We start from the raw sequence: 14,857 nt of genomic DNA, 5'->3' as shown, positions 1-14,857 counted from the left end.
ATCGATTTAAAAACTGATCATACGCAGAACAAACTCTTGCGTATCGAATAAGTTGCAGGTGATAATGGAATATTGCTACATAAGTAGAGGAAATTGACGATGGAGAAGCTAAACTCATCCCGTTTATCATAAAGTTGAGTTGCTAGTGTGCTGTTAATATCTATTTTCAATAAAAAATATCTAAATATGAAGCAGACTTGGACGACTTTGTGGTGTAGCGATACATATAACATGGCGCCATATCGGAAGTATTCTTAATTCCTCTTCATGGTATGACTAACATGTTTTTTCATTACCAAAATGCGATTAAAATACATATTATTTGAGTTGTATCTTATTTAAGAGTTATTTATCTGCTCATAGGGTCAATGCACCTTAAAAGAACAGACGTTATGTTCGTCATTCTCTCCAAAAAGGACATTGCTGAAGATGTCCGTTAAGATACCGGTAGTGGAAAACCTAGTCCAAATGTCTCTAACAGTAGTAGCCTATGTATCTAAGATATTGATTAAAATTGACACATGATGATAATAAACTTATAATTAACTTAAGCGTTGTACTTAGATATTCAACAGAGAATTAAAGTTTTCTCATTCGATTATTTCAAGCAGAAATTTCTTACCCTCCCCTCCAATTGTTCCTTTTAGTTGTTGCTTCGTCTCCCTTTGTCACTTTAGGAACAAATCAATGGTCTGAATATTAACTACATTTACAGTTTTAGCGAGCAATTGTGAACTAATTCCTTACAAACAACATTTGTTTCTTGATATTTTCTATGAAATTCTGTGATTGGTCCACAAAACTGATAGTTAGCTTTCAGATATCTCTAGTAAATCCTGGTCATAAAATGTTTAGTATACGATAAAATTAATATTCCTACTAAACACGTATGCCTATATACTGCGATTATCTTTGAGAGATCGTGATTATCATCTTACACTGTACCTGATTTTTTCGGACTTTCCGTCGTGTCATTAACAACTTCATCATCAGAATTCATATTGTCTCTCAGAGGATGCACATCCACTTTGAAAACAAATATCTAGCTTTCAAGCAAATGTCACATTTTTATCAATATATACGAAGCTGAGTAATGTGTCGATCCGGAAAAGACGTTTACACGCGGTGTAGCTTTACAAATCCTAAGATACTGTATGTCTTTTAGTGTTACAAATATAGAGAGGAGTACAATGGTACACACCTGTAGATGGTTAAGTATTAAACTAGGAAATCTAACATTAAGATAACTAATAGACATTCTGTGTCCAGTTATTATCTATATCATTGATCATCAAATCATGTAGAAGAGAATATAATTTCAGTCTTACATGGTACTTCGAAAACCCCTACCATTTTCATTCCTCCTTTTCGATTCTTTGTTACCACCAATCACATCAACGGTTTTTGCCAAGATCTTATGCTTATGGACTGTGAAAAATAACTACACAATAATCAACATCGAACCTATTACATCCATCTAATATAAACACAATTCCTTTATCATATAGATTGAAACAAACTATAGTGTAAGCCCAGTTTTAATCATCATGAATATTAAATTAAAATTAAAAATGTCTTTGTAAATATTACGAATAGTATATGTTTAAAACTTGAAGAATACGAAGCAGTTTTGAAGAAGAGAAAATCATATTTCTGGGTTTTACTTGTTTTCTGGAAGGACAGTCTGCTTGATTGATGTATGGTTGGAGTTTTTTATGCTTACGGGATTGTGTTTGCTGTTTCAAATATAACTATATATTTTTGTCCTGATATTTTAGTCGCATTTTATTGTCTTTACAATATGAAGAGGCATGTGTGCTGTCAAAAATATTCATTTAGCATATTGATGTAGCGTATACATGCACGTCTATCGTTGATATTTTTGGGCTCACCAAAATGATTATAATTTTGGGGTATTTACGTGATATTTCTATCATTTTATCTAATAACAATGTAGATCGCTCGCTGAAATGCACCAATAAAAAGATATGTCTGAAGAATTTAAGTTTTGTTTTCAAATAAAGATTTGTGAATAATGCAAAAATAAATGTGGTTTCATAGGAAAATATTGTGGTAGATATGGGTTTTACCAATATCAAAACATTTACAATTAGGTTTACAAAAATTCTATAACAATGTTTTTCATACCCTATGTCCTTAAACCTCGCCTAAAAATGCACATGATAATTTTGTAGTGGAAAGATTATATGATTATGAGCCACAATATTAACTAGCATCAAATATAAATGATGATATAAATTACATGTAAAACAAACGAAATATATGTACAGCGTGACAAACAAGTCTGTAGCAGGACCACAAGGATAAAGACTCTATAAGCCCACATTTTCAGATTGCCAGAATTTACCTCAACTGCATAGGAGACATACAATTGCTTGTATAAATACCAATATTTTTTTATTGTTTAATCAAAACCCAGCATTTTTACCACAAAGAACAGCTGTTACAGATTTCAAATATAGGGATTTATATTTTATGATACTTTTTAAGGTAAGTGTTCTAAAAATTGAATAGAAAGTTTTCAGCATATTCGTTTTGGGAACTTTACTGGATGTTTTTAAGACACCAGATTTCTTTATTGACGTCTACTTTGATTACAGACCTTTTGTTATCGCCTCACAGCTCCTACTCTTATTGAAATTTAATGCATTCTCTATGTTTCGCTGTCAATCTTCTTTTTTAAAACTCAGTTTTACGTGTTTGATGTAATTCAGTGGTTTAGTTTAAGTACGTTTTCCAGCGTGTCACACTCTCAGACACATGTTAAAGTTATCACTTTGTAAATAATCTCGCCATTTCAATGTTACTTATAATTATTTACATTACTGTTGGTACTAATAGGTAAAAACATAGGAAACGTTATTTTGATAAAAGTATTAAACTTGAAAGGTTTATAAACATAAGACAATTATAACCAAGTATCATGTGTACCAGTACTTGCCTTCCTATACACATTACAACATAGTCCCATACATATTACAACAGAGTCCTATACACATTACAACAGAGTCCTATACACATTACAACAGAGTCCTATACACATTACAACAGAGTCCTATACACATTACAACAGTGTCCGATATATATTACAACAGAGTCCTATACACATTACAACAGAGTCCGATATTCATTACAACAGAGTCCTATACACATTACAACAGAGTCCTATACACATTACAACAGAGTCCTATACACATTACAACAGTGTCCGATATACATTACAACAGAGTCCTATACACATTACAACAGTGTCCTATACACATTACAACAGAGTCCTATACACATTACAACAGAGTCCGATACACATTACAACATAGTCCGATACACATTACAACAGAGTCCGATACAAATTACAACAGAGTCCTATACATATTACAACAGAGTCCGATACACATTACAACAGAGTCCTATACACATTACAACAGAGTCCTATACAAATTACAACAGGGTCCTATACACATTACAACAGTGTCCTATACACATTACAACAGAGTCCGATACACATTACAACAGAGTCCTATACACATTACAACAGAGTCCTATACACATTACAACAGAGTCCTATACACATTACAACAGAGTCCGATATACATTACAACAGAGTCCGATATACATTACAACAGAGTCCGATACACATTACAACAGTGTCCTATATACATTACAACAGAGTCCTATACACATTACAACAGAGTCCTATACACATTACAACAGAGTCCGATATACATTACAACAGAGTCCGATATACATTACAACAGAGTCCGATATACATTACAACATAGTCCTATATACATTACAACAGAGTCCTATACCCATTACAACAGAGTCCTATACACATTACAACAGAGTCCGATATACATTACAACAGAGTCCGATATACATTACAACAGAGTCCGATATACATTACAACAGAGTCCTATATACATTACAACAAAGTCCTATACACATTACAACAGAGTCCGATATACATTACAACAGAGTCCGATGTACATTACAACAGAGTCCTATACACATTACAACAGAGTCCTATACACAGTACAACAGAGTCCGATATACATTACAACAGAGTCCTATACACATTACAACAGAGTCCGATATACATTACAACAGAGTCCGATACACATTACAACAGACTCCGATATACATTACAACAGAGTCCGATATACATTACAACAGAGTCCTATACACATTACAACAGAGTCCTATATACATTACAACAGAGTCCGATATACATTACAACAGAATCCTATACATATTACAACAGAGTCCGATATACATTACAACAGAGTCCGATACACATTACAACAGAGTCCGATATACATTACAACAGGTTTTTTATGATTAAAGGTAGTTAACTATACATGAAAGAAAATCATTTATAGGAGTCGCAATATTTAAACACATTTAATGAAGTAGGAATTCCCTGTTTATGTGGAATTCTCTATCATTTGATCAAACAGCAATATAGATCGGTTATCAATACATGAAATGCACCAATACAAAGATGTTTTGTGGGATTTCAATTTTTGCGGATTGATTTCAGATTGAATTGTTATGAATAGAATTGTGAATAATGCAAAATTGAAGGTAGTGTCATAGGGAAATTTAGTGGCAAATATAGGTGTTTAGCAATATCAAAACATTTACAAATAGTTTATAGTTTTACAAAATTCTATAACAATGCACCATAGTTAAGGTTTCCTTAGAAAACCACACTTCTATGCATGTACCTCAGTATACTTCACATTATATGACTTCACAATTAAAACGCACGTTCCGACGTACATACATAGGTTTATAGTAGTATCACGGGGAAAATGTCATACTGTTTTGTCATAATTTACTATCGCTATCAAGTACATGTATCATGCTGTATGTGTGTGCTTGTGGAATTATTGTCACATATGATTCTTCTTTTTTTCAAATAATATATGTCTCCATTATTATATATATACGGTGGATGTGACCGGTCGACAGGGGATGCTTGCTCCTCCTAAGCACCAGACCCCACCTCTGGTATATCCAGGGATCCGTGTTTGCCCGACTATCTAATTTGTAATGCTTATAGAAGTTATATGAGATTGATCACTGTTCGTTATCTTCACCTTTCATATGTGTATACCAATCACCACTGTAATTTTGATGTTATATAGTAACCTTGAAATCGCCTTATGTGCAAAAGCATTTGAGAATAAGAAAATCAATCATGCGACTTGGTGCAAATGAAAGTTGATATTTTGTATGAAACCAAACGAGAAAACATGTATCTCTGCGAATCTTACTTGGAAAAGATACGAACCCCTCTGGTACTCTTCAAATCAATCATTGTTTGCGAAAAATGCCCTCAAATTTGACGATGTTCGACACTTTTTATCAATTATTGCGTGACATCCCTGACATACACGACGACAAATACCATAAAACAGGATCCATTAGGGTGGCCAGGTATATCTAAATATAAGGAATAACATTATACAGTTATTGACTGAGCTCGAGGACAACAGCTGTTTTGTTTGACCCAAGAATGGATATGTTGCCCGAAGCCGTAGGTCCGTTCGAGGATCAAACAAAACAGCTGTTGTCCGAGGACCCAGTCAATAACTGTTTTGTTATACACATTCATTTCTTAGGTTGTTTTACTAGATCCACATGGTTTGTTGACTTTGAACTGGACAGTATGATTGTGTACATTCATCACCGATTCCACTAGTTTAAAAGAAAACATACCCAATACCCTAATTGATTATCATATTTTTGATGTATCTGCTCTGCTTTTCATCTAATAAATTCTGTATTTCATCATCAGTCAAATCAGTGAACATCGCCGTTACGTATAAACAAATCAGCAGATCAAGAATCACGTGACTTCGCATAACAGCTTTAACAAGAATAAAATAGAAATAAGTAAACTTCAATTTGTACAAATGATTCTAGAAAATGATAAACAAATAATTTTTTATGCTCTTGCTGTCCCTAATTTGAAGAATTAATTGAATTTCATCTTCCGTTGCTGTCGTAAAATATGCATCCGCCATTTCTCTTTATTCAAACGACACGAAAAGATAACTCGAGTTAGCGCCATCGGTCAACAGTCTTATTCAACAGTCTTATTTAACAGTCGTTTTTTTACAGTTTCCGGTCCAACAGTCGCCAGAACAGTCGAAATGTTGAACTTTTTTCGTAAGGAGTTATATAGGAACTGTTTTATAGGGGTATAACAAAAGTGTTTGTCGTGGCAATTTAATACAAAAAATACAAATATTTGCCGATGAACAAGTGGCAGCATAAAAATAAAGCATAAGTGCACTATAGTAGTCCCTGGAGATGGCAAAATTATGCCAGTCTTGATCAGAAACCAATGTCCATGAATAGTCGAAGATCACAATGTCTTCTGTACGCTTCTGATACGCTTATACGACAAAATCTGCATACCATCATAGCCATGACTTAAAACAAAAGCAAAGCGACCGTCAAAACTTAAATGCGAGGGAGGGTGGGTTTTGAGATATCTGCCCTCTGCTCTCTTCGTTGTTTTCTTTCTCACTTACCGGCGCGAGAAGGATTCGAACCCGCGCCCGCCAGAGGTGAGAGGCCGTGTGATTTGAGCGCGTTGCTCTAACCACTCGGCCACAGAGGCCCCTCTGCTCTCTTTGAATGTCGAAATAAAAACGAAGAACACAGTTGGCATGCGCAGATTTAAATAATTCTAACCGCCGAGCCCGATCAAATTACCACTAAACCACATTAAGGAAGAGTTATTGATCTTTGAACATTAAGTATTAGACAGACCTGCGCAAAATAGCATTACTATTTGAATAACCCAATAACCACGATATTACATATAGGAATGCTTATGAATAAATGTCCCAAGTAATTCTAAGTAAATACATGTATAACTATGTTTTGCATCTCCAACTACTTTATATTTCAAGCAAGGGATACTGGCGATTTATTGCAAGAACGTTAGAATGTATAAATACGGGTCACGTGACTGACACTATCATGTGATCATAAAAAGGGGTCATCTCCAGTGTATTACATATTCGTAATTTCGTCTAACTAATGAACATCTTCAAAGCTACTTAGATTTTGGCGACATAGCAGATTTTTGAAATGTCATTTTCACTAACTTTATAAAGTTTGGGTAACCTTAAAACGTCTGCGTTTTCTTTGAGTATCCTTAAACAACGATTTATGAATCAAACGATTTACTAGAGATTAACTGATACTATCATGTGATAATAAAAAGGGATCCTCTCGCCGGTTTATTACATAATCCTAACCCTTTATCATATGTGGGGAGGCATGAATTATATATTGATATCAAAATCAAGAAGACATATAATAGTTGCTTAGCATCGAGCTTAATATCGAACTATTCTTTATGAATGATTGATTTACGACACAATATAGCTTCCGCATAAAAAATCAAAAGCTTAGAAATTGGACAGTCACTTATTTGCAGTTTTTTAAACCATCAGCGTCGTGTGATATAAAGGGTTTGCCAATTTTGGTTGAGACAAATATTCAATATTTTAACCATATGTGTTTTAAGTACAATTTTCTCAAACACAACATTATACGTAACATACTTGGGGTTTGTAAGACATGCTATTATATCGATGAGTTGTGAGAGATGTTGGGAATGTTTAGAGTGAATCAATCGCGCATGCGATGCAATCCCTTTCTTACTTCCAAATTATTTTTTTTTCAAAACTCTCTCTCTCTCTCTCTCTCTCTCTCTCTCTCTCTCAGTATGTGTGTATTATATATTCACATGGACTGGAATGGAGTAGACACTCGTGAATCAAAGTACTTAGTGATAAACACACGCCTCCAGGATTGTCTTGTCTTTACATAACATGTTTTCAGATTTTTCAACATGCCTTTATGTAAGATTCGTTGAATTATAGCATAGAATAGACTCTGCCATTAGATCAACCCCCAAGCACAACCAACTTCTTGTGTGTAAACTGTATTAAATTAAGCATTTTATTCGGTTGGTCATCATATAGATTGAAAACAAAATTAATGAGATTGATTGATTGATGTTAGCTCCCAGTTTTTATTGATGGAAGAGAGAACCCAGATACAATGTACCTGGGAAGAGACCACCGACCTTCCGAAAGTAAACTGGGAAACTTTCTCACTTACCGGCGCGAGCGGAATTCGAACCCGCGCCGACAGAGGTGAGAGGCCGTGTGATTTTGAGCACGATGCTCTAACCACTCGGCCACGGAGACCCCCCCCCCCAATGAATAAGAAGTTCATGTAGTAAAATGAAGAAGTTATTGCATGATAATGAAGGAGATACGAAAGATTCATTCCCTCAAGGATAATCATATTCCCCTCGGAGAAATCTATTTTTCTTGATGAATAGATTTTCATTTGTGCCCCACTATAACGCATTAAATGTATAACATCACCCATAGTCAAGTATTGTTTCCCGTTTCTAGATGTTAACATCCAGGAGAGTGGGGTTTCTTTTTTCAGAAGGTTACTCGGTATTAAACCAGCATCGGACTTGGATTTTGTATACCTATTGCAAGTTAGCAATTTGTTATTAATGAAGTTTTCTTTCAATAATTGTAAATAAAGTGGTTCAAATCTTTCAATTGACTTTGTGATTGATTTCTGCTGAGTTTAGGGTGTTTTCTGGTTCATAACATTACCAAATATGGAGCGTCGTCAAGGTCAAAAAGTGCCTTGGATGTTCCGTTTAAAGTAAGGAATGGGTCAACGATGTATTTTAGTACTGAAATCTAGTATATATTTGTATAGAATATATAAAAATATGAATATAACTATAAACAATAAAATGTCTCTTTTTTGTTTTATTGGCCATGGGTGATGAAAGTAGCAAGAATTGCAAAATAAATTGCATAACTAGGTAACGTGGGTTATGTTGGGTTTTTTTCTCCAGTACTTGCTACCTTCATCCCCCGATAAACAAGCATCTTTATGTTATTCAAGTTGGTTAAAACCCTTTCCCTCAAAGTATGTGCAGGGCTACAATAGTGATTTGATATCTTACACACATACACACACACGGACTGTTAGATAGATAGATAGATAGATAGATAGTTAAATAGATAGATAGATAGAAAGATAGATAGATAGATAGATTGATATATAATAGATAGATAGATTTTAAAACAAAACCGGGATGTATCCTCAATTTGTGTATTCCATTCCGATGATTCTGCAAGTGAAAATGTAGTGGACTTAAACATTTTTCACACAGCAAGGCATTCCACATCTGTCAAGTAGAATTAGATCCACTATACAGGGAAGTCTTTTAAATACGAAAGTCCGTTAACGTTAAAAATTATGTTTTAATTCAAGATTACAAAAATGAGTATGTTCCCTTGTTATTCTTTCATGCGTGTCTATATAAGTGTAAAATTATAGAATAGACGTGGATATATTCTTTCATAAACGTTTTGAAGTATATTGTAATCATTTAATAACTTTTAAAGTGATGATTTAACAACGATGCTGATTGGATGAAAAGTTCGTTTGATTTCTTAGTCAAAACAAATTCTGTTCGGAGTTCATCTGCACAAAGCACTTGGGACTACTTTTCATTGGAATACGTCTTGTCCGTTCTAATTTTAGCGCTATTTATAGAACGGGAATTTCCACCCAAGCATTATAAACTAAATGCATTCGTTTGATTTTTGTTTTTTACAGCTATCAAAAATAAACACAACCAAAGATATGAGTAAAATACAAATTAATTCAAAGAAACAACATACATAGGCTTAGTGATGGCGTGGCAGAATAATCAACTTGATGACGTAGGACACTGACTGGTAGAAGAAGTAGATAAAAATTACATGAGTTCCCAGTATGTATCGTCTGCTTTAAGAGTTCTATAACATGACGGAGCAAGCGGCGACTTTTGATCTGGGAGATATTAATGACATTGAACTGCGTTAAATATGGGGCTCAGTCAACGAGTGCGTTTTGGATGAAGATGTGACAAGTTTTTTACTTTATAATGAAATGGAGCCGAGTTGTATTCCACCGTTTCCATGACACAACCAGAGTTCAACGTCTCCTCCAACACAATGCAGCATACATCCAGTCACCACTTGTTCTCTTCCTTTATATCTAATTCAGCTTTTAACCACTGTACCTTTAATTTGGCGGATAATCCATTTTATTCTGCACAGTAACTGTACCTGACCTGAACGCGCAGCCCTGCCGGTTTTTTTTTTGTTTTTTTTTTGGTGTTTTTTTATTTTTACATATATGTATTCCTAGGCACCCTTTCAACGCGTTAATTCAAGCTTTTTGATGGGACAAAATATTTGTTTTTCTATTTCAAAAACATAATTAAATGATAAGAAATAAAACTTTTAATTCTTTGTTTGATGCATGTGTCAAACGACAAATTGGACGGAAAACTTTTTCATCAATGTGCTACGCGCATTCATGAAGTTTTCCGTCCAATTTTTCGTTTGATACATGCATCAAACAAAGAATTATAAGATTTATTTCTTAAATCCATTCGAATTTTTGACATCCACATTTTTGACATGTTTCGACACACGTATAATAGGAATATATGTAAGGATGTTTTTAAATATTAAATTTATGAGACAAGCAATGCAAGAATATAGCGATATAAGGCCTCAACAGTGCGCATGTTTTTGTGCGCTGTAAATCGAAGACTTTAACGAGGAATGTATCTGTAGCTGTCTGATCAGTCCCAATATTTTTTCAGAGAGCTACAGTTCTGCGGCTATGTCAAACGTAAGATAGTTATTGTTCTTCACCCACGCTCGGTAATTAGAAGTGAGAATCACGAATCTTTTGGATATGACATTAAACATAGAGGTTAATTGAATTGTCATGACAGATGTTGGTACATTAAAGAACCTTTACTGCTATGGTCATAAGCGCTAAGCATAGATATAAAATTGTGGCGCTTCGCCTACTGGTGATGATTTTTCAATATGAGTGAAAAGTTCTTGACGGGAAGTAAAACAAACAACTTACAATGTCTTTGAAATTGAGTAATCTGATGCCTTTTTTGACAATATCAAAGTAAAACTTCCAATGCTTCAACATGTTTGTGTACATGATGAACAAGGTTTTGTTTGTTCTTTATTGTATATGAGTAAATTAATTAAAAACACCTTCAAAATCGGGAACTTAAATTTCTTAATTTCTTCAACAAAATTATGAAATGGTTTGGTTAACGTTTAAAAACACTGTTTTTCCTAATCCTTGATTGCATTCATATGGCATTTCATTAATGAAAATACATCCAAGATGTTTTGAATAACTTTATTGCAAAGAAAGAATTGAATCCGTACAGGGTTTGAAACCAGTACCAGTGAAATGTAATCCAGATCTGCAACACATCCTAAAAGTAAAACAGATACCATCAGTTTCATTTTAGCATTTATCAATATAATTGTCACTACAACTAATAAAAGTATTGATATAACTATTTCTTCGTCATCAATATCATTACTATTAATTATCATTGTTATCATTATCGTCATTCTTAGAATAATCATCATCATCGTCATCATCATTTGTGATCGTCATTAAATTTCACGTTATTATTATCAACAATATTCTGATTATTCTTCGTATTGTTATCATTATCATTGTTATTACATTTGTATTCTAGAAGATATGATTTTGATTAGATTGAATTGTTTGTAACAGGAGTATGATTTATTAAGTGTATTAGGCCTTTTCTCCTGTCTGTTTAACAGAATGTATCTTACACATTGTAGATATATCAGATCTGACATATACTAGTAGTTTAGAATATTTAAGCTCCTTTACGTTGAGTTTTGCGTTCAACATTCTATCGGTAAAACTTGGCTTTATGAAATGGTGAAGGTAATGACAAATGATCAATTGCATAAATCCTGTTTGGAATACAAGATAGAGAGTTGGGTAAACACGGACCCCTGGATATACAAGAGGCGCAATCAGGTGCCTAGGAGGAGTAAGGAGTAAGTCGACTGCTAACACCCGCTGTGAGCCCTATACTTTCATCCGGTAAGATATTTAGATTGTTTTATTGTCTAGTGACTTCCATCTATCCGTGAAATAAAATGTTGTGTCAATATGAAAGAAATTCCATAGATATTCAAAGTTTCTCACCTAATTATGTTAAACAGAAGTCTCTTATCCCCAGTTGTGCATAGCAGTTGTTGTTCCTCCCGCTTTTATCACAATGGTAACAAATATATTAATCAATCATCAGGATATTAGTTCAATTCACGGTTTTAGCACGTAATCCTGAACAATTTTGTTATATTTACATTTGAAGCGTTTTAGCCTTTGATATCTTTATAAATTCTGATGATGGTTATTTATCTACTAATGAGCTGTACTTGTGAACAATGTGCATATTAATCTTGATAAATATACAGTACGTATTACTTTAACGGCTGGGAATGATGAGAGAAAGGAAAGTAAACAGTGCTCAATCTCATAAATCCTTTTTAAAAAGCATACAAAATAAAGAGTATGGCTAATGCGGACCTCTGGACATACCAGAGGTGGGATCAGATGCCTTGAAGGAGCTTCACCGGTCACATCCGCCGTGAGCTCTATATCTTAATCTGATGTATGAAGTATATTACAATTCTTCTGTAATGCTAGCTTTCATAACTAGATTTTAATTTGACATTGAAAAAGGACGGTACTAAAAAAGGATCTTACCTGAGTTTTCCGAATTTTCAGTCGTGTCTTTCCCCCCTCTGTCATCAGAATTCGTATTGACGATGTCTCTTTGAGGAGTGGTGCTGTCCGCTTTGAGAACAAATAAATGGTCGTAAATATTTAGCTTTCAAGTAGATGCGAACAATTACATGTATTTGTCGTTACTGGTTTGCGATTTTTATCAAAATCTGTGAAGCTCAATCATATGCTGGTCCGGAAAACTCAAACACATATACATCAATTGTTGTGTTTGAAATGTTAGTAATAAATTCCTATCTGATGGTTATTATGTCGTTACTTTCCGTTTGCCTAACATGTGAAAATGGAACCCACCGTTTCAAATAGAAAGGTGTACATGAAAGGTGAAGACAATAAACAATGACCATTCTCTGAACTCCTATTAACAATACAAAATAGAGACTTAGAAAAACACGGACCCCTGGATATACCAGAGGTTGGATCAGTAGGAGTCAACATCCCCCATTGACCGGTCACACCCACCGTGAGCCCTTTATAACCACCTGCAGGTGGTATGATATTATATTTAACGTTTCACGGTTTTTATGGAATTGGGAAATAAGTATGTCAGCTACTATCGAGTCTCAAACTCTGCATAAAAATCATGTAGACGTGAACATGAATTCAACCTTACCTGGTACTTCTAAAAACCCTCCATTTTCATTGCTGTCTTTCGAATCTTTGTTACCACAATTGACATAAATTGTTTTTTGACAGAGCCTCTGTTTGTGGTCTGTGAAAACAAATTGCAGAAATGATCAACATTCAACTTCATACAAATATTCCTTTAATGGTATATATTCAAGAGATTATTATTCTTCATTCTTACCCGAATTTGCATTGACGTCATTGAGGTCTCTCAGAGGAGGAAGAATATTAATCACTAAAAAGGCAATTAAATGCAAATCCTGAATAAAAGGTTTGAAATTTGCAATTATATCCATGAAGCTAAGTAATGTGTCGATCCAGAAAATGCAAAGAAATATATGTTATAGTATATTTCCGATAAGATATAAGAATGTCGTCTGCTTTCAAGTATAAATATCTGCATTAAATTCATTTGGAAGTAAATTATTTCAGTTTTGAAATTCGTCTATTTTTATTGCTTTTATCGAATTTGTTACCACGATTCATATGAATGGTTTGTCGACAGATCCTTTGCTTTTGAGCTGTGAATACCAAACAAACTACAAATACGATCAACATTAGACCATAAACAATATATGTCTCTTGATAAAGATGCAGGTTATGTCAATATTTCAGGATTAAATCAAATTAAATAGATTTGAGGTAATTATTTAACTTACACAGAAATGCATATTTTTATTAATAGAGTATACCGTTAACTTTGAAAGCGTTTAGTTTTAGCCCACCAATGTACATGACCGTATTGTAGTGAAAACAATATGATTAAACTTTAGTGACAACCCTTAAAATTTACCTGTGTTGAGATCAATGTTCAACCGCAATATCAAGTTCTATCAAATTCAAATGACGGTATGAGATAATATGACGTTTTCAACTACAAATTACAATTACTACAATGATTTAAAATAAATGTACTTACGGCGTGAAAAACAAGTATGTAGAAGGACCGCAAGGATGAGCACTCTATAGACCCACATCTTCTGATTACCAGAATTTACTTCAACTGCAGAGGAGGAATAGAATTGTTTGTATAAATACCAATATTTTTAGAGCAAAAAACCCTCTGGATTTTTACCACCAAGAGCAGCTGTTACAGACATTAAGTATTCGTGGTAATGATATTTTATGATGATATCAAGATCGGTGTTATAAAAATGAAATACATTTTTAAGAACTGTGTTTTGGAGATAATGATGTGCTTTTTTCTGAATGATTTTAAGACACCAGATTTCTTTATTGGCGTATACTTGAATATTGCCTTTTGTTATCGACACATAGTTCTTACACGTATCATTTTTATGACTGACTCCGATTCATTCTTTATGTTTTGATGTTAATCTCTATCAACATCCCGTAATACATATTTGATGTAATCCGATTAATCATTTGCGTTTGCAAACGTGTCGCACTCTCAGATATATGTTAACATTATCATTCTGTCAGCAGTTTCAACATTCAGTATTTCGCAGTTTTT

The 14,857-nt window shown here is 33.9% G+C and overlaps 1 protein-coding gene across 4 annotated transcripts in view; it reads right to left on the bottom strand.

The window, feature by feature from the left end:
* Positions 1–14,389, bottom strand: part of LOC130052573 (uncharacterized) — an 88,511-nt gene extending 74,122 nt beyond the window's left edge. The window contains exons 1-6 of one of the 4 annotated variants that reach the window (XM_056157915.1): positions 14,303–14,389; positions 13,565–13,618; positions 13,370–13,468; positions 12,718–12,807; positions 12,154–12,215; positions 11,300–11,395 (exon numbers count right to left, since the gene is read on the bottom strand). In XM_056157915.1, the coding sequence (XP_056013890.1) occupies positions 12,178–12,215; positions 12,718–12,807; positions 13,370–13,468; positions 13,565–13,618; positions 14,303–14,360 (339 nt within the window). In that variant the 5' untranslated portion in view covers positions 14,361–14,389 and the 3' untranslated portion in view covers positions 11,300–11,395; positions 12,154–12,177. Of the gene's footprint in view, positions 1–11,299; positions 11,396–12,153; positions 12,216–12,717; positions 12,808–13,369; positions 13,469–13,564; positions 13,619–14,302 lie in introns of those variants that run through there. The other 3 variants (XM_056157917.1, XM_056157914.1, XM_056157916.1) reach the window with 3 other exon arrangements.
* Positions 14,390–14,857: the final 468 nt, after the last annotated feature.

Source organism: Ostrea edulis, chromosome 3 (genome assembly GCF_947568905.1).
Source record: "Ostrea edulis chromosome 3, xbOstEdul1.1, whole genome shotgun sequence".
Lineage (NCBI taxonomy): Eukaryota > Metazoa > Mollusca > Bivalvia > Ostreida > Ostreidae > Ostrea > Ostrea edulis.
Note: the sequence above shows the minus strand (reverse complement) of the source record. Positions and strands in the feature narration are given on the sequence as shown.